Source organism: Lepisma saccharinum, chromosome 17 (genome assembly GCF_977018435.1).
Source record: "Lepisma saccharinum chromosome 17, izLepSacc3.1, whole genome shotgun sequence".
In the NCBI taxonomy this organism is placed as follows: domain Eukaryota; kingdom Metazoa; phylum Arthropoda; class Insecta; order Zygentoma; family Lepismatidae; genus Lepisma; species Lepisma saccharinum.
In genome coordinates this window covers 20,034,107-20,059,119 of record NC_139245.1, presented here as the reverse complement: position 1 = coordinate 20,059,119, position 25,013 = coordinate 20,034,107, and the positions used below count along the sequence as shown (strand labels likewise).

The 25,013-nt window shown below is 36.2% G+C and overlaps 1 protein-coding gene across 7 annotated transcripts in view; it reads right to left on the bottom strand.

The window, feature by feature from the left end:
- LOC146001564 (uncharacterized) overlaps positions 1–25,013 on the bottom strand; it is a 155,315-nt gene that overhangs the window by 42,077 nt on the left and 88,225 nt on the right. For 5 of the 7 annotated variants that reach the window (XM_083139041.1, XM_083139043.1, XM_083139042.1 and 2 more), the window contains 8 exons: positions 21,748–21,840; positions 19,432–19,527; positions 15,661–15,756; positions 12,036–12,479; positions 10,245–10,337; positions 5,525–6,064; positions 3,179–3,310; positions 2,665–2,760 (listed from right to left, as the gene is read on the bottom strand). In XM_083139041.1, coding sequence (XP_082995167.1) covers positions 2,665–2,760; positions 3,179–3,310; positions 5,525–6,064; positions 10,245–10,337; positions 12,036–12,479; positions 15,661–15,756; positions 19,432–19,527; positions 21,748–21,840 — 1,590 coding nt within the window. The remainder of the gene's footprint in view (positions 1–2,664; positions 2,761–3,178; positions 3,311–5,524; positions 6,065–10,244; positions 10,338–12,035; positions 12,480–15,660; positions 15,757–19,431; positions 19,528–21,747; positions 21,841–25,013) is intronic. The other 2 variants (XM_083139044.1, XM_083139047.1) reach the window with 2 other exon arrangements.

The window sequence follows — 25,013 nt, the reverse complement described above, 5'->3', positions numbered from 1 at the left end:
ATCTACATATAATATTCAAAAATTAATTAAATATGTAGTTTACATATATGAAATACTAAACTTCCTTAACAATACATTAAAAATTAAAAGAATAACAGCAATATTATAAAAAAATAATGTATCTCTTGATAAATATCTTCTGTACATAACTTGACCAACATATCTGATAACAATAAATGAAAGAAAATCCTAATGTAGGTAGTCAGTAAAGAAAACTTTTCCAATTAGTTTAAGAAAATGATCTTACTTTAAGTACAAAAACAGGTTAAATGTAATGCTTTTTACCAGTAAAAAAAATTTGAACAGATTATTAACAAGTGCAAATGCAGAAAATTTTATGAATTTGTTTCATTGGTGTGCACATATATTACTTTGTGTGTGTGTAGAACAAAAATCAATTATAGCATACAACAGCACAATGTCGTAAAACACGTTACTTGCATGCATTGCAATAACAAATGATTCAAATTATATTAAAGTACAAGAAACAAGTTAGTAGAAACTCATTATGTAGTTTTTGTACCAAAAAAATAAAGCCTTATAATTTTGCTGATTTGTGAATGCTACTGCAATTCTATACATAAAGTTTGCGCAAATTCATGAAACCTTGTGGTGCAACACTGCCCTGTAACAGCCCTTTGCGGATCTGCCAGCATTTATATTGGTCTGTGGTCAGTATACTGTGCCCTATAACTGTTATTCTTTAGCAGCCTAGGCTGGAGTAGTCCATCATTATACCTTTCTAGTAGTCCTGACTCACCACCAGGATTCTAAAGTTCTCACTGAAGATTAAACCCGCAACAGCTCATGAAAAAAAGGATGAATTCTAACCATGTGGGGTAACTCAAAATTTGCAAGAAAGAGCCTTAGAAAATCTACTCTAAACAATAAGTCCACTTCATGCTCTGATAAGTTAATTGGTACTGAAGCTGCAGTTTAAAGTGGGATCCGAATCTCCATGCAATTTGCTACTCTGTGAATTAAATGTGGGATGCATTGTTTACAAGACGATGTGTTAGTTACTATGCTATTGGGGAGGCCCAAGAAGCATTTCAATTAAACTGTGTATTTCTTTTTCTTAACTGAACTCATGAACATCTGGAAAGTGGGGATAAGGGGGAGGTAGGTAGGTAAGGACATGATAACTTCAAATTGAAGGAGCGTTTTCTGAGGAGGCAACGCTATAGCAAGGGAAATTATGCCTCTCGTCCCAACCTTACACATATTTTGGGTATTCGATAAAAAGTACTCTTGCAGACAAATTGCACAAAAGAAAAAAGAAAGAATATAAGATTGGAGATATCCCTATATAAACACTAAACATCAGAAATCAAATGTTCTGATTTAACCTGAAACTTGATTTCTTATGAAAAATATAAATAATGGTTGACAATTTATTGAAATTGTCAAGGAATATAAAATAAATACATTGAATAAATCAGAATATATACATACAATAAATTCGGTTCTATTAAACCACTTTCACTGGGTTGTAATGTACGTGGTACTTAAATTATGCTTAACATTGATAATAAATTAAACAACTAACAAAATTCAATTAAAATCAAAATATAACTCTGAGCCTCCAACATAAATACCTAAATATATGTTTAGTAAATTAAAAAATGTAGGAATGAGTCCATACAATATTTTGTCCATACTGATACAAAATATTACAAGTACACCATAAATTTAACAAGTTGACTAATTCACTGGAAAATAAGAGTATACATATTAACAGTAAAGCAATATTGGTAACTGTTTTTCAGCTAAATAACAAAGTTATTCAGCAGATGGATTTATGCATATACCATACCATCTAGTTTCTGCACCTTACCATAGACGACGTGCAAACTTCTGTGCATGTGTGTGTACAGTGGCTTGACACAGCTTAAAAAACCCATTAAAACATGGAAGCAAGTACTACAAATTTCACAACCAAATTCAAAATCAGAATAAGATGAGGGGTAAAAAATAGAATATGTATTAAGTGAAATGGCTATGTACCTACCAATAAACGTGTCCTTTCAAACCTGCAAATGAAAGCATGATACATTTTGGATTTTAGTTTGAACACATTTTTCTTTCTGGATGATTTGACACTAATGCATTCTTCTAGCAGTTACTTTCCTGATTAACATAACAATGCTTTAATTTGTGTAGGAGTGCATAACGAATGTGACATCAGCACTTTAGGTTCTTCCATTGCTCCATGCATCAAGTATACATTTCACTGTATAAGTTTTACATAGGTCATTTCTATATCATAATTATGATCCCATCTGTATGCCATTGCACAGAAGGTAAAAAGATCAGTTTTGTTTACCTTCACTTGACCTACAGAATGTATTATGGAATTTTCAAAATTTGGAAGAGAAAAATAGACTTCATTACTTCTACTGCTATGGGCATGTGCCCACCAGTGATTGTCCAAGCCATGGCAAAACATGCACATCAAATACTGATGTCCAATCAATACCGTCAACAATGTTGCACATGCAACAATTACATAACTCCTGTCAATGCAATTTAGCAGGAGGAAGTTTAGTAAAGAAGGAAAGGTATAGTCAAGCTTTTAAGAGGAACACATTCTCAAATATCATGCACAACTCTTTTGTTAACATGGCCATTCTTACTGCCTGCCACCCAACTCCAAGAACTCACATCAAGTTCTGACTTGTTCTGCACTGACTGCAGTTGCTGTTTAGTTGATAGCACAGCCTCCTGAAGATTATGGATGGTGATTTGTTGATTTTTCACCTAGATGGAAAAAAATCATTGCCATGAAGTAGCTAACAGCTGGTAGTTTGTGTTGCACAAACTATTTAGTTTGTGTTGCACAAACTATTTAAGTAATAATATCGATTTGCATGCACTATCACTTTGTCCCAATCTTCCATCAACTCTAAAATGCACAATTTGTAATGATCCATTCTGGTGTACATATTAATTGGTTTCAAAATGAAACTGATGCACAGTCATATTAGTTAACCAGCTCTAATATTATTAACTGCAATTGCTGAAGCAACAACATAATTGCATGTCTAGAAGTAACATTGTGACATTTGGATTTTAAAAAATAGATCCGCATTGTTCCATGTGATAATGGCAAATAATTTAAGAAAGAAAAAACGTTTTACTGCACTTATCTTTACTATTATTGTACACGTTAACTTACCTCAGTTTCCAATGATTTTATTTTGGATTTCAAAACATCATTTTCTTTCTGGAGAACACCAAACGATTGTTGCAATCTCATAACCATCTGGTCATTCTCTAAGCTGTCTCCTGTTTGTGCTCGCAGTGTCATCTGAAAGTACAAACAACCAGGAAAAATTAATTTCATAAGAAAAAAACAACAAAACTCAGATGATTTTTTAACATACATGTCAGGAACGTCCTCATGAGAGAAAATATTGATATAAAATTAAAGATACAGATCTGGTACAAAATACGTATCAACAATAAATTTTGGAGAATCTGTTATACACATAATTAATTATTATGAAACTTTACAAAGTCAGATTGTGCCTACAGTTTAGTATAATTCAAACCCCCGAAATATGCCTTCACCAGGAATTGTAATGATAAGGAAGAATGATAATCAGATTAAACTGACAAACGTTACTGTCAAGACAGGAGACTGGAAACCAGAACATTCAGTGAATCAATCACTCAGGCAATGAGGAGGCCATTAATGTTATGAAAAACATCTCTTGCATATGGTTAGAAATTAATTATAAAATATCAGGGATGGATCAATATGAAATCTTTGTTAGTATAGATAAATCACCAATGTAAAATTTACCAATACCAACAATACTGGACCATAAGAGGAAAACATTTCACGAAGAAGCTAAATAATGTATATCTAAGTTTTCCCCAACTGAGTACAATACAAATTGCAAATAGTGTACATACACGTTCCTCATACATATGTATGCATGTAAGAGTGTAGTGTGTGTGAGACAGGGGGGAGCATGTATACGTACGTATAAGTGTATTCTACACCTCGGGATAGATGTACATCATGTGAAATGATCCACAGTTCACGTTCCACCATGGGAGTTTTAACAAACTAAGTCATTATTGTCATTATTAGGAATTTAACTTGGCAGATGCATGATGGAAGAACTCACTAATAATCCATTGGTTTTTACAATACAAGGATAGATTCTCTTGTGGCTTCATCAGGTGTTTACTAGCTCAGTGCCATTCTGAAGCAAATGTGAGCACAAGACCCAGAACCTCTTTTTGAGTGTAATGTAGATTATTAGTGAAATTCACGAGATTATTGAAAAATATGTTACAAATGTTTTGCTATTCACTAGGACTGAGCCAATACTAATTTCAATATTGGCTGATACCAATGGTAACAGCATTAGAAAATATTGGTTGGAATTGAATCATTGATACTTTTCCAGCGTTCAGGTATCTTGCAGGGCCTACAAAATTCCAAGATATGCCTTAAAGGATCTACATTTCCAGAATATTATACAAAATGCATATTTTTCAATAAATTTCCATGGGTATTGTATGGAAAAATGGATTCTGTCATCAAATGCCATCTATTTTCATATTCTGATTATCTTAAATGTGAACTTACGAATATTTTAAAGTAAAACTCTGGTAGATTCATATGTTATAGTTCCATATAGTTACATATGTAATAGCATTTATAGATATTCTGAACTACTTTTATTTTGACAATGTTCGGGTATCGTTGGGAATATGTGTGAGAGCTTTCAAACTGAAGTGACAAGTGGCAGGTGACATGTGGCATGAACATGGGCCCTTTCAGTCTGTGCATGTGCGAAGAACAGATAGAAGCAACATGATGTAAGGTATTGAGAAAACAGCCCTGTCTGAGCAACATGCAACACCTGCAGTTTGTCATGCCTCTTTGGTTCGAAAGGTTGCATTGATTACTGAGGGTCCGCTTCCAAACAATGCATATTGCATGTCATCTGTTGCTTCAGTCTGAAATCTCCCAAGTGACATGAGATACAGGGGTTTTACATTAAAGTGACAAACAGCACGGACCCCTCCAGTGTGTCAGAAAACATTGATCGCATGTGCAACACCATGGTGACAATATGCACACTATTGATGGCGTAGTGGTACCATCTTTGCCTTGTAATCAAGGGGTCTCAGGTTCAATACCTGGTGCAGGCACATAGTGGTTTGGATCCCACTAAACTCTAGGTCCAATCTCAATTTGCCTATCTGTACATAAAGTGCACTTAAAACAACTGAAGTGAGTGTCTTAAGTGACATGCACCCGACAAGCAACATGTGGAGGTTGTTGTCTCACTTTGGTACAAAAGATCGCATTTCTTTAGATGCTTCTGGCTAGTCACTTCAGCTTGAAAGTTCCCTAAGAGTATCAATGTCGTTTCACAGCGGTATCCAATTTTTGACTATATCCAACCACTATAGTGCTACAGGCAGATACAGGCTCAAATTGATCAAGACAATTCTCTAGCAGCTCCAAGCTATCTCAACAACTTCTACATGTACTTACAGCTTGTTTCATTTGATCAATTTGTTCTTTCAAGTCTTCATTTTCATCTTCCAGTTTAGTAAATATTTTGTTACTTAGCAAGCTGTTCATCTGTTTCTTATTGCAATTTATAGCATCAAAATCTTTCCGGATCTTATAAAGAGCTGCTTTCAAAGACTTGATCTGTTGGTCTTTCTGGAGAATCACTGCCTCCTTTTTAGCAATTTCCTTATCAGCATTGATGGCTAGGTTCTTCATAATCATTTCGTTCTCCTTCTGTATTGCTTTCAGCAAATCAAGCAGTGATGCAATTTCCTCTTCCTTTTTCGCAAAAACTACTTCTGACTTACGTTCCATCTTTCGAATTGTAATACTATTTTCAACTGCCTGAAATTTTTGCAGTGCTTCCACTAAGGCCTGATTCAAAGATACATTTTTGTCTGTACGCTCTATATCAGCTGCATGCTTTATTTCGTCAATCTGGGATTTGCATTGCTTCAGTGACAACCTTAATGCATTATTCTCATGATTTTTCTTCAATAGTTCATTTCTGAGATCAACCTGGGACAAAATAGAACATAATATTTAATAAAAGTTGTCTCATTTTGTTATGAACTATAATAAGCAATTTGGAATTTTAAACTTAAATATTTATCATGTAATGTCATTAACTTAAGGGTCAGGAAGTTAGGTATACACAGGTTTGATGTGCTTATTTATATAGCCGATTTTGTAGTTTCATTATGATCTATTCACTTTGCAGCATTGAATCAATAAAATATTCTGCATTTCAAAGAGTGTAATTATCATGAAACTATTGACGTTGATTTTTTGGGATTTTATTATTCAGATTCTAAAAGCTTGAATGCAAAGTTACCAAGGGTAAAATATGTGTACATGTTTTATGCCTCACTTAGTACTTTGGCAGTTGTTCTCTTTAAACTGCATATTTGCAAAATATACAATTGAACCGGCATGATTGGACTGTGATGTTATAATTTCTATCCACACTGCAATCTATTTTACATTCTTATTAATGAAGATGAAAAAGCTTCTAACCTTGTGTACAAAGAGCAAGAAATGAGCATATCACATACACTGAATAAAACTGAAAAATTTGTTGCCCTTGTATATAATGGTGAACAGATAGTTAATCGGTTAATAATAAGTGAAATATATGAATTGTTGATAACACATCTTGATTCTAATTTGTAACGTAATATGTAGCAATTTAAAAATGCTCAGAATAGTTACGTAAATATTAGAATATTCATTATTACACCACAATTGTGTTTCAATCTACCAGAAATTTGCTTTAAAATGATAGGTTTACTTATGGGATAATCAGAATATTTGAACAGTTGTCATTAAATAAGGAAACCCATGAGTACATATTCACAAACTAAGAGTTAAATGCCATCATTTTCATTGAAACAGACTGCGACTTTGGGAGCATGGTACATGATAATCAGATCATTCATGCCCACACATTATAGGAATTTTAGGCTATACAACAAACTTTTACGCACCTAAAATAGGTCTTAAATAATCAAATTAGGCCTTGCAGACAAATTTTCAACCAAGTTTTACATAAAGGCATAAAATTTGTAATCCTACGGATTAGTGGAAGTTTTTCTCTTGTACCAATGTTCATGAATTCAAACATAGTTGAATTATAATCACTCCCACTTTCCTTTTGATTGACCATTCTACTCAGAACTGTACAAATGTGAGTACACACCACAACACCAGCAATACAATGGAACATTTCAAGTTGATTTCTATGCCATGCTAACAAAAAAATTAATGAAATAACAGGTGGTAAAACAACAGTATATATGCACATTTAAGTGACATTGTCTCTTCACTTTTATTTTTTGTATAGCAATAGACATTACCATAGGCGTGCGCATGGGGAGGGCCATGTTGCCCCCCTTAATACTGGCAATTAGAAATTTAGTGTAAAGGAATCTTATCAACAATATTATACTATTAAAGAAAAATTAAGTATGTTCATGTCAATGAGAGTTCCAAGCAATTACATAGGGGGCAGTTGCCCCTCAACTTTTTGCACCTGCAGCATTGCCTCTTGGAGCTAAGCCTTGTCTACTAAGAGAAAGTAAACTTTCCTTGCCCCCCAAGTTTTGGCATCCAATCACGGCCACAATGGACGTCTGGAAGGGGGAGCAAGGGAGGCCACGCCCCACTGTAAAATGAATGCCCACCTAAAATTATATATTTCACACATAATTCCATTTCAGACACACTAATTTTAGTTAATTATTATAAGAGCATTGAAGAAACATGGTAATTTAAGACTGAAGCAGTGTTTTTTGAGGGGGGCATCACTATTATGGGGGAAAATATCTCTCCCTTGCCCCCCCTGGAAAAAAAAATACCTTGCTTGCCCCTCCCTGCGGATGTCCATGACCGCCACTGCTGAAGATACTTTATATTTCTCCTGTGACAAAGTTGTTCGTGTGAAAGGGTGTTCTCTGGGAGGGTGCAATATTAGATACCCGTTTAAACAGCTTAAATTATCTGTTGTTGCCTTATGTTGAGCAACATTTTGTCGCACAGGTTTGTGTCAGTGACATAGTGGAGGTGTTTACAACGTCTACCAACAATAAGAAGACTAACGTTGTAGTATAAGATATTCTCCTAAGACAGCAAAAATTCATTCTAATCTTAGACGACCAGTGTTTACGTTATCCAATATTTGTAAATATATATGTAAAAATATGTGTCTTTAATTTGCAAACATGTGTGTAGTGAAAGGTTTAGTTAAAGAAGGGTCGGGAATTTTGTACAGATTCAGCCAGTCATCTCCATCAGTGTCCAGACTTTTCTTTTAACCAGTGGTGTTTTTTTGGTTAACTCAGAATTAGACAATTTTTTTACTAGAAGAATCATTGCTAATACGCATCATATAATTTATAAATATATTATTATCTAAACCTAGAATTATCATGGTTGTTCAATGGTGCTGGTGTAAGAAAATTAATGGAAAATTGATAACACAATTTGTGGAGGTAAGTACTATTAGAATACTTCTGAGAATTGAGTGCAAATATAAGCACTCAGCTGTATGCTGTGTGACAGACTTTGTATGTGAGCGACTGTTCAGGTTGGGGAACAGGGTGTGTATCGATGAATTGAATTTTTTTCGTTACTTTGGACCATAATTTCAACTCTACAATTATTTAGCTCCTTGCAATACCACCATAGCATTGCTGGTCACATCTAATACTTCAACAACATTTCGCCAACCACCATGGCAGAGTGGCTAGCATATTACGCTCTGATGCCAGGTTTGAATCCAGCCTGGACATAGGTGTCCTTTGTAAGTGTTTTTCATCAAATTCATCATATCATCACTCATCCTCATTGTCACGATTAGCCAAAAGTGGCAGAAAAGTGACGTAAAATAACCTAACTCAACTAATCCAACAGCATTTTCAGCCCTTCTCTTTGTTCCACATTTTCGGATCTCCCCCCAGCCTAAAAAAAACTGGGTATGGGTCTTTCCCCGACTGGATTTTCAAGGCTTTTGCATCCCCCCCTAATCGGAGGGTCTGCGCATGCCTATGGCCATTACTAGAGGCACATATTTTTGGTAAATGGAAAAGCAAAACAGTCAATTTCAGGTTCAAAAGCAGTAAATAAAATGACATTTTGTTTTTAAAATTGTGAATATAATCCTAAATTTGAAAAACTGTACTTATTACACAAAATAAACATATCCCTTCTAATAGCTTATGTAGTTACCAGAGTATTAAGTTTATTCCTGTATAAAGGGGGTCCATTCTTGTTTCTCAAATATTTACAGCAGAATTATCAATTTTCCATGAACAGCATAACTGACAGGATAATTCAAACTTCAGAAAGTGTCGTGTCGCTAAATAAACTACAAATTTCATGTTTAAGAGTATATTTCGCATTTTGCAGTTCATTTCGTGACAAAACAGGGTATGAAAATGCACCTCACAGCTTTCAGAAACATGAAAAATTAACATTATATTAGGTTATTTCACATCTCGTGTTTTCTTCAGAAACAAAATATGCATGGCTCTAGCCATTACATGTAACTTGCTAAACACACTAAGCTATTTACAAATTTGCTACCGCTTATTACACACTTGACATAAAATAATGTCTCTATTGTAGATTATATTTGGAGAGACTATCAGGCACTGAAGAATAAAAAAAAAAATATTTCAAGACTTTTCTTCTTGAAGCACTTCTTAAAGATAAATTCCAACATGTTATTACCAACACCATATCTATACACATCAAAGCAGGCTTCAGTGGTGATTACTGCAATGTGTATGGAGTAGTACAGACCTACAAATTCCAGCAACATTGAGAAGTAGGGCCCATAAGTGTAAATAAAATTAATTTTAGCCTAAAAAAGCAAGAACTGCCTAACATTGTCACCTTGTAATCAAGGTGTCCTGAGTTTAATACCTAGAGAAGATACATAGTGGTTTGGATCAAACTTAAAAACTGTAGGTCCAGTCCGGATTAGCCTGTGGATAAAATGAACTTTAAAAGGTATAATTTTGTATGAATTGTAAACATTTAAAAGTCTTTTTCACTTCCTTGTCAAGATACAAAATAGGCATTGCCCTAAATTACTAGGACTAGCAATAACACAGACTGTTTGGACAAACTTTACATTCAGATACTTAAATAAAACTTTATTTAATTTTTTTTTAAAAAAGAGGATGCAAACACTTACCTCGTTGAATTTCACTTTCAGGTCTTCATTTTCACTGTGAACAACATGAAGGGAATCATGCAACTCCAAAAGACTGTCCTCTTTCACCTTCAACTGAAAATACACAAGTACATTTCAAAATTAAAACTTATTAAAGGAGACTTGTCATAGTTATACAACTGCATTGTGATCTTACAATTACAGAAAGTATTTGTAACTATAGTCTATCCACAGAATAATGTTTACCAAAAACTTGTGTTGGGAAGCTTTCAGATTGAAGTGACAAGCAACAACTGACATGTGTCACATGGAAAAGAACCTTCAGGAATAAATACAACCTTTCGTACCAGAGTGAGATGATGAGCTGCACACGTTGCTTGTAGCCACTGGCATACATAGAGGGGCTGATGGGACTACAGCCCCCTCTGAAATTTTGAGAAAATCAACATTTTGAAATAAAAGCAGCGAAGAATGCAGGTTAAAACAGAGTGTGGTAAATGCAAATCCTGCTTAAAATGACTCTCAATTGCCATTTTTGAGAGTAGAAAGTTCTAAATATAGAAAACATCTTATTGTGTACACTGTTCCCTTAGAAAGCAGATATGTACTAGCCATCTTTATAATTCCAGCCACTCCTGAAAAAAGAAATCCTGCATACACCAATGCTTGTAGCTGAGGCTTGTCACTCAGAGTGGACTGTATTCTCAAGAGCATGCATTATGCTGCCTTTGTCCGTTGGCCGTACATGCACAGTGAATGATTTTTAACAAACTGGAGGGTAAAGTGCCTATTCTGGGGCATACTGTTTGTGATATTGTCGCTTGTCACTTTCGTCTGAAAGCTCCCTTAATTGACCACGGACTCATACCGAGAACAAGACGAATAAAGTGTGAATAATGTTACTCTCTTGTACATAAAAAATTTTTTGTTGGTAACTCATCAATGCATTCATAAATAACCACATTCTCCTTATAATGTAACTTGATCACACCTACACAAAAGTTTAATACAAAAACAAACTAGAACATCCACATTCACGAACAAAAAATAATTTTGTTTTCAAATTCAGCTACAGGAGTCACTGAATGCATCAAAAAGAGCTACTGTTAGTAGGGTAAATTTGCTTTAGAGTGGAAATTAATTTTATTTATTTTATAAATCACTAGGAAAAAACACCTAAATTTTTGTAAATTAACATGTAAAGTAGAGCTGAGCCAATATGTATTGTATTGGTTGGAATTGAATCACTGATACCAGTCAGTACTGAAATCTGTGTTTTGCGGGACCTCAAAATGCCATGCGATACTTTTGTGGAACTAAAATGCATAATTTTCATTACTTTTGCAACAATATTGTGGGGAGAATTGGTTTAATTGACTTGTGGTTCTATACATTTGTGAGGTCAGTAACCTACTGCAGAATATTATTTTGCAACTAAGTGTTCTGATGTGAACCCCACTGATAAGGACTGATATACCGGTATATATGTTACTTTTACTTATATTGACATAACTGTTAGCTGAATAAAAATAAAGCCAAAATTTAACAGATATACATTTCACAAATTAATGTTAATAATTTTAGACATGTGTATCTGTTATATATCTTGTCCTGTCTCCTTAAACTGACAGTTAGATTTACCTATTTACCTTTTGTGTCACTTCTTAAATCATGAGTGTGCAATAATATGTACTATAAAACTTCAGGAAAGTGACCTACAAGCACTGAAAGGCATTTATGGGGAAAAACCTTGTGCTGATGCAATCCATCTTCATGACTAATCAAAACTGTTTCCACAAGGTTATTGCTTACCTCAGCAATCTTCTTTTCCAATGTTTCCTTAACAGCATTGCTTTCCTTTTGTGATGCATCCAAGAGAGCCTTCAGGATGGAAATTTCCCGTTCCCTATCAGCCAGTACATCACCCGCAACCTTTTCCATTTGACTGCTTTCCTCCTGTGCCCTATTAAGAGACAGCTTTAGCACCTTGATCTTCTCTTCTTTATCATTCATGTCTTCTTTCACCACCTGGCTCATTTCATTTTTTAACAGATTAGTTTCAGCTTTTGCCAATTCCACTGCTTCGCTCAGGTCAGAAATTACCCTCTCCTTCATCGACATGCATTCTTTCGCATTCCTCACTGCTTCAGTCAGACTGGCTATATCCTTCTCTCTTAATCTCAGCTGATCCTCAGTTCTTGCTATTGTCTCACTCAAATGGATTATTTCATTGTCCTTTTCAATAAGTTGCTCTTCCTGCAATGTAATTGAAGTAAATCCAATGGATAGAGTTAGTAATTTGTTCATGTTATTCTTATAGAACTGCATCTTTCATTACCCAAACCTTATTTCTTTTTTATGTCTTTAAAAAAAACTTCTCGGATCACATGCTGGCAACATTCTTGTTAAATAAACACAAAACACATGAACAGCATGATACGAGATACTTTAAAAGTTTGTCCAAGCATTTGACTCCATCTCGGAGTCATCATCAGGACTGATCAAGAGATGGCAAAGAAGACACGGTCAAAGTTCCGATCCGATGATGTCAGAATCTTGACTGTGTCTTCTTTGCAGTCTCTCGACCAGTCCTCATGATGACTCCGAGATGGAGTCAAAAGCTTGGACAAACTTTTAAAGTGTCTCGTATCATGCTGTTCATGTGTTTTGTGTTGTTTTAAACAAGAATGATGTCTTTTGCTTAGCAAATGTAAAACACAGTACACTACAACAGGTGGTCAAGAAGTTCCCAGAATTCCTCTCTAGATGGAAAATAAGAGATAAGATAGTGTATGTATAGTTGCGGTTGGAAACTTAGCATGTGTGCTCACGGTTGCAACAGGTTTGGACAGGTTTCAGCGTCCAGTGTCGATTTCCGTTAGATATGAGTGTTGGTTATTCAATGCAACGTCACAATTTCAACATCGTGTGAACAACAAGTTCAGGCACAAATTGGGAAAATACGCTTCAGAGATGCTATTAGCCCTGCAGCATGGTTGTGGTGATGTTACACTAAAGAAATCCACAGTTTACAACTGTTTCTTTTTGTTCAAGAATTATCACGAGATGTTGGAGAATGACCAGCACAGCAGGAGATCTTCTGCATCCAGAACCAAAGAAGAAATGATTGAAAAAGTGTGAGAACTGATTCGATCTGATCCAAGAATGACCATCATGTTCTGAGGCACCTAACCATGGATCAGATCACAGAGCCACAGATGTGCAGAAATTCTTTGCAGAGAAAAGTGTTCCTGTCACTGCCCTACTCTATCGAATTTGATGGCTAGTGTTTTTTTTTAACAATGGCAGGATCGATGGAGCAAGTATTGCCATATCTCCTACTATTACAATGCCAAACCACAATTTCATAACTTTTTGACTTAACCTTGTATAATCTATTCTCTTTATATACATTTTATGTTGAAAAGTGACAAGTTTTCTGGTATTTATACACAATAGCCAGTACAAGTCTACAGTAAAAGGTTTTTGCAACATTTGATGTTCATCACTGCATATTTGGAAACTGCACTTAGAAAACCTTCCACCTCATGCTATGATGCCAGAGGTCCCGGGTTCGAATCCCAGCCTGGGCATGATGGTTTTTATTTGTGTATCTCTTCATCAGTTTCATCATTATCATCACTGATCCTCATCTTTGAGATTAGCCAAAACTGGCAGAAATGAAATGTAAAATAAACAAAATCAATTTATGCAGGCTTGGTCATGATTCGAACCCAGGTCTCTGCCATACCCTACCACTGCTCTACCAACTACCATCAAAATCATTAGTGTTTCAAAGGCAACAGATCCTATTGTAACACCATTAAGCCTTGTTTCCATGATTATGAAAAACTAAATATGCTGACCAAGGCAGTAATTTATTTTATTAAAAACATAAACTAAACGTAACGTTTCAACCTTCTAGCAAGGTCTTCTTCAGACTCTGTATCAAGTACAAAAGTAACAAGATACAAAAACAGGGCCTTATATATACACAAACATTACTCCCTCCAGACTATTTAGAAAGTTGTTTGGAACTTTCTAGAAGGTGACTTTCACTTTCACCAACTCTACTTTCACCTCAAAGGCTAAACTCAATTACTCCCATATAGAATGTGGTTGGATTTTTAATCTCATGATCTTTTCCCTTCATTTTTCTTCCTTCTCCTCTCCTCTTTCTCTCTTGTCCTTTCCACTCTTTCTAACATCTTCTTGTCAGAATGTCAGAGTGTGTACATAGGAGAAACGAAGAAAAGGCTGAAAGACAGGTTGAAACAACATAGGGATGATGTACGACTTAATAGAGAGAGAAATGCAATATTTAAACACACGAGAGAAACAGGACATGACATAGAGTGGGATGAGGCTAAGCAGATAGGAAGGGAGAAGAGAATGCTTGTGAGAAAATGGAAGGAAGCAAAGGAAATAGAGAAGAAAGGTGAAGAAGACACAATGAACTGGAATGGGGGACTGAAGTTAAACAAAGAATGAAAGAAGATGTTAGAAAGAGTGGAAAGGACAAGAGAGAAAGAGGAGAGGAGAAGGAAGAAAAATGAAGGGAAAAGATCATGAGATTAAAAGTCCAACCACATTCTATATGGGAGTAATTGAGTTTAGCCTTTGAGGTGAAAGTAGAGTTGGTGAAAGTGAAAGTCACCTTCTAGAAAGTTCCAAACAACTTTCTAAATAGTCTGGAGGGAGTAATGTTTGTGTATATATAAGGCCCTGTTTTTGTATCTTGTTACTTTTGTACTTGATACAGAGTCTGAAGAAGACCTTGCTAGAAGGTTGAAACGTTACGTTTAGTTTATGTTTTTAATAAAATAAATTACTGCCTTGGTCAGCATATTTAGTTTTTCATCCTATTGTAGTATCACTGATAGAGATAAAACAATTGAAGTGAAATGCGTCAGGTACCTAGGGACAGCTCGGGTTAGGTGGTAGAACAGCCGCAGGCTGAACCTCGCCCTTCAATAAAGGATAATTGAATTGAATTGATAGCTCAGCTGGTAGAGCAATGGCACTGTATGCCAGAGACCTTGGTACGAGTCCTAGTTAAGGTTGCATTTTCTTCTTTCTTAAATTTCAATGTAACTTGACACAGTGGAATCTCGATTTTACATTCTTCAGGACACAAAGGTGAAAAGTTTAAAATGTGAGAAAATGTAAAATCTGGGAACGTAAAAATGGGGTTCCACAGTTTTGGTTTCTATTTTTAACTAGGGCTGAGCATATGCCACTTTCAACTGATACCGTCAATACCCTTACCAAATTCTGCAAAATAAATACATTTAAAAAAAAATTAATACAACTTTTGCTATATACATAGGTCAGCACAGGAAGGCATTTCTTAAAAGTGTTCTTTTTTAAATAAAAAATGTGCATGTCTCAGGCAGAAAATTTAAAAAAAAAGAAAGAAACAGAAAGGATTGATTACCAAGCGCAGGAACTTTTGGTCCAGTACTTCTTTATCTTTTTTGTAGGAAGCCAGGGTGTGGTCTAGTGATGTAACCACATCATCTCTGCTTTTCGCCTGAAAACAGAAGAAAACCAATTGCTTGCATTTGTCTACAATTACTACTACCACACATTATCCAAATAAGTACAAATCTTGTAATTTACAGGGCATAAATGCATGTATATTTCTTAACTCTTTTGTGTCACATAGATCAGACTCCTACATATGACATTATACATAGCACGGACAATTTCATAGAGAGTTTGAACCTCTAAATTTCCCAATTAAATCTAAGAATTTGAACAAACAACCTGTTGCAACACTATGAACATTATCTCATCTCACTATTAAATCATATGAAAACATTCATAATCAAATTTGTGGCAGATAAGTGTGGAAAATTCTGAATTACATGTGTGCGTGTATAATATTACATGCATGTGTAATTTACATATGTATGTGTGCAGAACTATAACCATATATTATATGCTTGCATACAGTGGCAGATCTAGAAAACTTTGAAGGCAGTGACCCAAGATGATAAAATTCCTTCCTCTAGTCATTTGCTAAAGTGCTCGCCCCCTGGTAGATCCTAAATTTTTAAAACAATTATTTCAATTGCGTATTTAAATTTGTTCTCAGCATTCCTAATACAGATTGTACACATTAATCTATCAGTATCTGCAAACATAGGAATATTGGTGTATCCCCTTATCAGTAAAATTACCGATAATTTTACGAATCCAACAACTATCTTGTAATTCATGCAATATTCTGACATTTTGTAATATTTTCTTATGGATATGAAAACAGATTCTGTACTCTTTAAAAAAGTAAATAAGTATGAAGCTCCTTTTGCATTGTGGACACATGGTAACACACATTTATTAAGGAGGTCAATGGACTAATCAGATTCTTCAAGGAACATTTGGAATTTTATATTGGATTGGTGGAATATCGGTATCTGTAAATTTTATATTGGCACTTTGTCGGTATTGGCCAAATTACATATCGGTAGAGGTACATATTTTTGGTAAATAAAAAAGCAGAGTCGATTTCGGGTTCAAAACCATTAAAAATAAAATAAAATGTCGATGTTATAGCGGTGAATAATCACATCAAAAGTGCTATATAAAATGACATTTTGGTTTTAAAATTGTGAATATAATCCTAAATTTGATTTAAAAACTGCACTTATTAAACAAAATAAACTTATCCCTTCTAATAGCACATTTATGTAGTTACCAGAGTATTAAGTTTACTGTATTCTTGTGTAAAGGGATCCATTTTTGCTTCTCAAATATTTACAGCAGAATTAATACATTTTCCGTGAATTGCATAACTCACAGGATACTTCAGAAAGTGTCGCGTCGGTACGTAAATGGTAAATTTCGTGTTTAAGAGTCAATTTCGCATTATTTCGGGACAAAACGGTAGAAAAATGCACCTCAGACCTTTCAGAAACATGAAAAATGAACAGCATGTTCTTTCATATTTCGTGTTTTCATCTAAAACTAAATTTGCATGCCTCTACATATCGGTCCATCCCTAACAAATCACAGCAGCTAGGGATGGTGCCTAACAGATACCTTTTACCTTTGGAGCGTTCACTCCAGAGGCGTGGCATGCATGTAACTGGTGTTACTGCAGGTAACAGCAAAATGTAAAGAATTAAAAAGTTGTTTAAATAAAATAACAACATTGTTAAATATGTTAACCATTAGCGTTGCCATCGAGTAGATATTGCAGAGGATATTTTTCCTGCAGCCAACTGAAGCGAAGAGGGAGGCTGTTCCGCTACCCTCAAGAGGTAACAAGAGGAGAGAGCACCAATGCAAGGGAAGAGTGGGGAAAGACTTTGGGGCAAGAGTGCTATGGCCCAGTTACCAGTCAGGCCTGCCAGACACAGGCCAGTGTTGTCACATTGGATTGGCAGAAAAGAGCTAAATCCTACCTAAAACAAGGATACTATTTCTCTGAAGCAACTAGAGCTAAGCTGCAAAGCCAAGGCTGGATTTAACTACAACTGAGACCGTTTACGTAATAGACGAATATATGTCTTGGTGCGATTCGTGATTTGGACAAACCTTGCACCAAAGAACTAAGTTGGCAACAGTAGTATGTACAGATGAAGTTCCCTTCCACCCCTAGAGGAGCGGAATTCTGTCATCTGCTCACCGCACAAACGTCACACTAACCCGAGAAATGTGTGCTTCTTCTTCTCCTTTCCAGTTCTTTGCAAAGAAACAGAGATGAAGAATTGGCAAGGCTTGACCACTATTCACTGGATTTTCGTGGTAACTCTCTCACGAGTGATAGTTCTTTCTAGGAGTGACTGTGGCTAAATCTCCGAGCACATTGCAAAAAAAGAATGAAATGAACAAAAATCTAGAACGAGGGCATACTATTTATTTGGAGGGGGGGGTTAGGGTGGAAATGACAACGTCTGATGGCCAGTACCACTTTTGAAGAAGTCACGCCATGCCATTGGTTCACTCATTATTGATAAGCCATACTACAAGTTTTTTCATGTGAGAGCAGTTTAACAAAACCTATGGTGCAAATGATACACCTTGTGTTTCCTCAATTTTATGACACACAATATCATTACTAGGCATTTACTTTAGGCAAAAAAAGGTAAAAAAAAAAAAAAAAAAAAAAAAAAAAAGGTAAAGTGTTCCCCTGTGCTCAGCACCACGCCATGAAGGCGTATAGGGGGTGTGGGGGTAACGCCCCGCACTTTCTTGATCCGGTCGTGAGTGGGGGTGATGTGATCAGCATCACGCCCCTGACCGCCTTTACCCCCCAGGGTTTCCCCCAGGTACCCATGTTATTCGACGCTGGGTAGGCGCCGGGGCCGCTTCCACCGTTAGAAAAGTTCCCGGATTTGAACCGGCCGGGGATCGAACCCGGGACCTTTAGCATGGTAGTCAGACGCGTTACCGACTGAGCCACCGCGGCCACTATTTAGGCAAAACTACAAAAAATATTACTGCTGAAGAGTCTGCCTTTCTATGTACCAGTAGGAAGATTTGTTCTTAAATGTTGATGCTGTGGTAATGTATGCAAATGATTCTCAACATCAGCATGTGCTTCGATTAGTTATTTGGCCAGTTTGCTACATCAAGCCAGTACCAGTTGTCTGCATATTGTCATGAAAGTAGAGGGCTACTATAAATGATTCATTCGATTTCACAACACTGTATTTTCCAAAGTATTGCAAATACAGATATGAATGATACTTGAAAATAACTGTAAACTCACCAAGTTTTCCTTACATTCTACCCCTCTGGCCACACGACACACATCCAAGCGGTGGTCGAGTTCCACCCATACATTTTGTAGCAATCCAGTGTCCTTAAACTGTGGATACCGCCGCAAAATGCTCCATTTACATGGTGGTTCTTCTCTGTACTCTCTTCTGAATGCACGCTGCACTGCAATAACAGATGAACATCTCGCATATTCCAACACACAAAAACTTTTTTCACCATTTTGTAGGCATTGCACTCGTGCTGCCAACTGGCGTGTCACAATGCAAACTTGGTGAGTTTACAGTTATTTTCATGTATCATTCATATCTGTATGCGCAATACTTTGGAAAATACGGTTTTTTGAAATCGAATGAATCATTTGTATAGCCCTGTACTATATTTTAGGTTACAAAATATTTTGTTAACGGCATACTTCCAGTAACTCGCCACCCTCTAAATTCATTGTTGATTGTATGTACTGGGAAACTTCTATTACCTTTGCTGCATCCCTTTTTGAACGTTCCTCTAGCTGTTTGCTAAGTTTATCTACTTCATCTTGTAACTTATTTATGGCAGCAATGTTTTCCCTAATCTGGAAGAAAGTAAATAAACAAAATAAATTTCAATATATATGTACACTATAATCATGACATAAGTATGCTATAACATTTCCACTTTCTTTACTGTATGTATTTAAAATAATGCAGTTTGGTTTGAGTTGATGTTTTGAGTCCACTTTATGCACAGTAAGGCTAATCGAGACTGGACCTACAGTTTAAAGTGAGATCCGAACCACTATGTGCCTCCACTGGGTATCGAACCCGGGACCACTTGATTACAAGGTGACGACCCTACCACTGTGCCATCGGGGAGGCCAAAATAATGAAGTTAATTTAGTTCCTACCTACCAGTTATTTAATCTGCAAACTCAAAACACACTCCAAAATATTCATTACACCCAATTTTTTTCCACAAAAGCCCAATTTATGGTTATTTTTGTTAAATTTACCTTTACAACCATTGTGACAAAATAAAAAATTATCATTATCTTAGTCACAATCTTCTTCAAGTGTGAAAAAGGTTGTTTTAACCACTTGCTGCAGATTAATCTGGAGTCTATCAGTATCAGATGATATAGGCATATTGGTTAGGTTCATTGCAGAGGAGTGGAGTGCATGTAACTGGTGTTACCGCAGGTAACAGCAAAATGTAAAGAAATTAAAAAGTTTTTTCTCAATAAAATAACAACATTGATAAATAAGTTAACCGACAGCGTTGCAGTTGAGTGTATATTGCAGAGGACATTTTTTCTGCAGCCGACAAAAGCGAAGAGACAGGCCGGTCCGCTACCCTCAAGAGGCAACAGGAGGAAAGGGCACCAACGCAGGGAACAGCGGGGCAAGACTTGGAAGCAAGTGTGCTAGGGGGTTATTCATATGCCTGTTTAGGGGCCCTGTTGCCGCAGTGGCCTACCGGATCAGCAAGTGTTGTCACATTAGATTTCCAGAAAAGAGCTAAATCCCACCTAAAAGTATTCTCTGAAGCAACAAGAGCTAGACTGCAAAGCCAAAGCTGGATTTAACTACAACTGAGACCGTTTAGTAATAGACGAAAAGATAAGTACTTGATGCAATTCGTGATTTGAGCAAACCTTGCTCCAAAAAACTAAGTTGGCAACAGTAGAACGTACATCTGCACTTCCCTTCCACCACTTGAGGAGGGGAATTCTGTCTTCTGCTCACCACAAAAACATCAAACTGACCCGAATGTGTGGTTCTTCTTCCCCTTTCCACCTCTTTGCAAATAAACAGAGATGGTTCACCAGGCTCGACTACTATTTACTGGATTTTCGCGGTAACTCTCTCATGAGTGGTAGTTCTTTCTAGGAGTGATTGTGGCTAAATAAATCATTGAGCGGATTGCAAAAGAAAGAAAGAAAAAGAAAAGAATGAAATGAAAAAATACAGATGAAAGGCATGTTATTTTGTTTTTTTCGGGGGGGGGGGGTGACTTTTGAAAAAGTCATGCAACGCCACTAGTTCATTGTTAAATTCGTTCTTAAGTCCACTTCATGCACAGAAAGGTTAATCGGAACTAGACCTACGGTTTAAAGTGGGATCCGAACCACTATGTGCCTCTAACGTGGCAACCTTCATTACAACGAGATGACATTATCACTATGCCTTCAGGGAGGCTCCTACACATAATAGTGGATCAGTAAAATTACTGATAATGATACAAAGATTCATATGCCATAGTTTTTCAAAGTAACTGTCTACATATATATTTTTTTCCAAGACAAGTCCTCCTGTTACATATGTATATATTAAGAAACTGAATGAAACAATAACATTTTTCAAGGAACATGTTATATTTTATATCAGAACAATATCAGTTATCGGTTTCAGTAATTTTTATTTAGTACTTTCTCTGCATTTGGAAAATAAATTGTATCAGTCCATCTCTCACAGACAAAAAAATGAGAATTATGAAAATATATCTTAAGTTCCTTGTCCCTCTGTATGAAGAATTGGTGATAACATAATTAATGTGAGAGTTGGTACTATTACTTTTCAGTAATTGCATTAGTATTGCACTGCTGAGTTAATTCCAGTAACTGCAATGGTAGCACAAAACTTTTTAAAAGTAACAATTATTACTTTATTTGATATGCCTTGTAAATTCAGAACTGGAAAATATACTTGCTTGAACAGAACCTCATTTCCTACAAATAAAGAAAGAAAAGAATGCTTTTCTCAGAAACCAAATAGCATTGCTACTGACAGCGATGAACATCCACTACTATACATACCTCATGCTCCCTGTTTTCCAATTTCTGTTTTACACCTTCGTGTTCAGCCAAGATCTTAGAGATTCGTCTTTTTCCTACATCATTCTCAAATTCCTAAAAATATTACAACAGTGTTATTATAACTGGAAAAAAGAATTGCTGGTAGTCAAAAAGAAGAATCAAGTGTTACTGAAAAAGTATAAAATTGAATTCAGATTTACTTTACTGCCAAAAACCTTAAATAGAGAATCACTGACTTATCAGAAACTCAATATAAATGTAATAAAAATGATAAAATATTCTGCACATGGTCGCAAATAAAAACTTTAATATACCACTGTCACACTTACAAAATACAAAGTCATGGGGGCAGTGGCACAACCACAGGGGGGTCAAACATTGACGGCCAAGTGTACCTGCAGGAGGGCAATTACCGCCCACAACTACAAATTTTATGCAAATAAAAATACTTTCCAAAAAAATGTCTTGCTCGCTTTGCTTGCAATGCCTACTTTTCTTAGTTTTATCAAGTTCAGAACCATAGCTAATTTGCGAAGATGGGAATGAGTGATGAAATTCATTAATGGACACTCACAAACATCCATGCCCAGGCCAGGATTCGAACCAGGGACCCCTGGCATCGTAGCACGATGTGTTAAACCACTCTGCCAAGGGGGCAGGCTGACAACTTATGTAATTTTTGCTGTTGGTTTATTGTGAGATGGATGAATTGGTTGTGTAATGTATTTAAATAATATATGTTGTAAATAATATGTATTAAAGAAACTTTGAATACGTATACAATTTAGTGTCCACGTTGTTCCATGTTGCATATATGTGAAACATATCGTGCATCAAAGTTATACGTGTTAATGTAAAAAAAAGTATTATATTTGGAATGCATTTATCAAGCACTTTCTGTCTTTCAAAAATAGTTTATGTGCTTCTTTCCATTATTAATGTGAAATTGAATGTGTTGAAAAAATGATTCAAATTGTTTGTTCTAACACAAATGCTTTAGCACATACTTCTACCCCTTTCTGCATAATATATGAGGGTAATAACATCTTTGATACTTCTACTACTGCTACTAATAATAAAAATAATGTTCGTCCTGGGTTCGAATCCCAGCTTGGGCATGGATGTTTGCGAGTGTTCATCTATCAATTTCACCATATCATCACTCATCCCCCATCTTCGCAAATTAGCCAAAAGTAGCCACAAGAAGCAAAGTAAAATAAAGCAAATCAATAATGACAATAACAATAATAATTACTATTATTATTATCATTATTATTATTAAAATTATTATTATTGGTACATTTATCCTGGTACTTGCCCCCTCCCCAGACAAAAATTCATGGGGGTTAGCTGAACCTGGTGTACAGTCACTAACAATTCTTGATTGTAATGATCCCATTAAAAGTCAATGGAGTTGTTACAACCCAGAATTGTCCTTGACTGTACATTAGGGTGTATCGAAAAACTTTTTTTTTTAAATGTTGAGGTGGCTAGTGCAGAAAAGTGGCCATTTGTGACCAAAAAGACGTCTGACTTTTTTCAGATTTTTTGGAGGTCGTTTAGTTGGCGCGCATCGACCTTGAAGTTTTCATAGTGATTTGGTTATGCAACACGCACAACAATTTCACAAAAATGTCATTATTTGGCTATTTCATGTCTTTTTTTCTGCATTATGGTCGTTTATTGTTTTCTTTATGGCAAATATGCTACATTCGTGCCTCAGGGGTGTTTTCCTATGCTGTTTACGTATGCTTTTGCTGGAGAGTGGAGAAAACAAAAGAAGAAGAAACTGAAGGGAACGAAACAGAACTGGGTGGGGAAGGGGATGTGTTCTTGGGGTTATGGCAGATGGAGAGGGGGAGAAGGGGTTGAGAGCGGCAGTCGGCAAGCATTGGTCCTCTTGGAGGGGGCAGAGGAGGGGAGGGAGTGGCCAGAGTGGAGGGGTTTGTTTGTTTTCAATATGAGAAGCTTAGTCTGCCTTGTTCTTTGCGGCTGCAAACTGCTTGGCATGTTGCGCTTGTGTGTCGATAATTGAATATTTCTTGCTTACGTGCATTTTTGTCGCTATTTACTGCGCAGTTACTACCATTTCGTAATTGTTAGAAAGTGATTTCGCAAAATGAGTAAGAAGAAAGTGTTGCGTCAAACTGACAAGGACTTCTTATTTGGGTGGCCAGAAGAGCTTTCGGACAATAGACTTCCAAGTTATTGTGATGTTATGAAACATTTTCTTTCGGAAAAAAAAGTGCAGAAAAGATGCAAGAGGCGAAAATCCCTCCCTCAGAGATTTGGCGAACGCTACCGCGAATAAGACGATACAAATCTGGACAAAGGCTTCGATTCCTACAGTGTCTAAAAAACGAGTGGTGAACATGATTTTGGATTATAACAAATCTTCAATGAATTTTCGAAAATCTGGAAAACGTGCCTCGGCTGAAGAAAAGGTGAAACGTTTTAAGCAAAGTGGACAAAAACTCTTTGATATTTGCTCGTGCAAGTGTACCGACCCAGGAAAGTTATGCAACTGTGAAAGGGTGAACAAAGTGTCAGAAGCAAATCGACCTTTTCTTATGGACCAGCGAAGAAATAGGAAAATGATAATTGGAAAGGTGGATTCTGAAATGACAGAAGAAATTCGAAAAAAGGCTGAAAGAAGGGAGAAACGGTCTGCGTCCAAGACAAATGTTACGGATACCAGTATGAAGAGAAGGAGGCGACAGAAGAATCTTCGAGTACAACTGAAATTTCTGGAACTGCGGATTTTGAGCTCGTGGAATCAAAATCAGTAAAAACACAGACACGCCTCGATCTAAAAAACGTTGCTTCAGCTGCCTATAGAACCGAGGCTTTGAGGAGACAAGTTGCTCTTACAGTATCTGCTACTTTGGAAGATGTGCGAATAATTTCACCTGCAACACCCTTATCTGGAACTGCCGAGAAGATTAAAAATAGTATTTACCATTTCATTGAAGAGAACAACATCAACTTGTCTGATCTACAATTAATCGGGTGTGACGGCACACCGGTAAACACAGGATGGAAAGGCAGAGTCATGCGTTTGATTGAAGATAAAGTCGGCAAGCCACTCCAACATGCAGTTTGTCTTCTTCACTTAAACAAATTGCCATTTCGCAATTTACTAACAACATTAGATGGTACCACGAAAGGTCCGTCGAAACTTTCAGAACCGATTGGAACAGCCATACAAACCTGCGAAAATCTTCCGATTTGTGGAACAAATGTCAGGTATAACAGATTTAAGCACG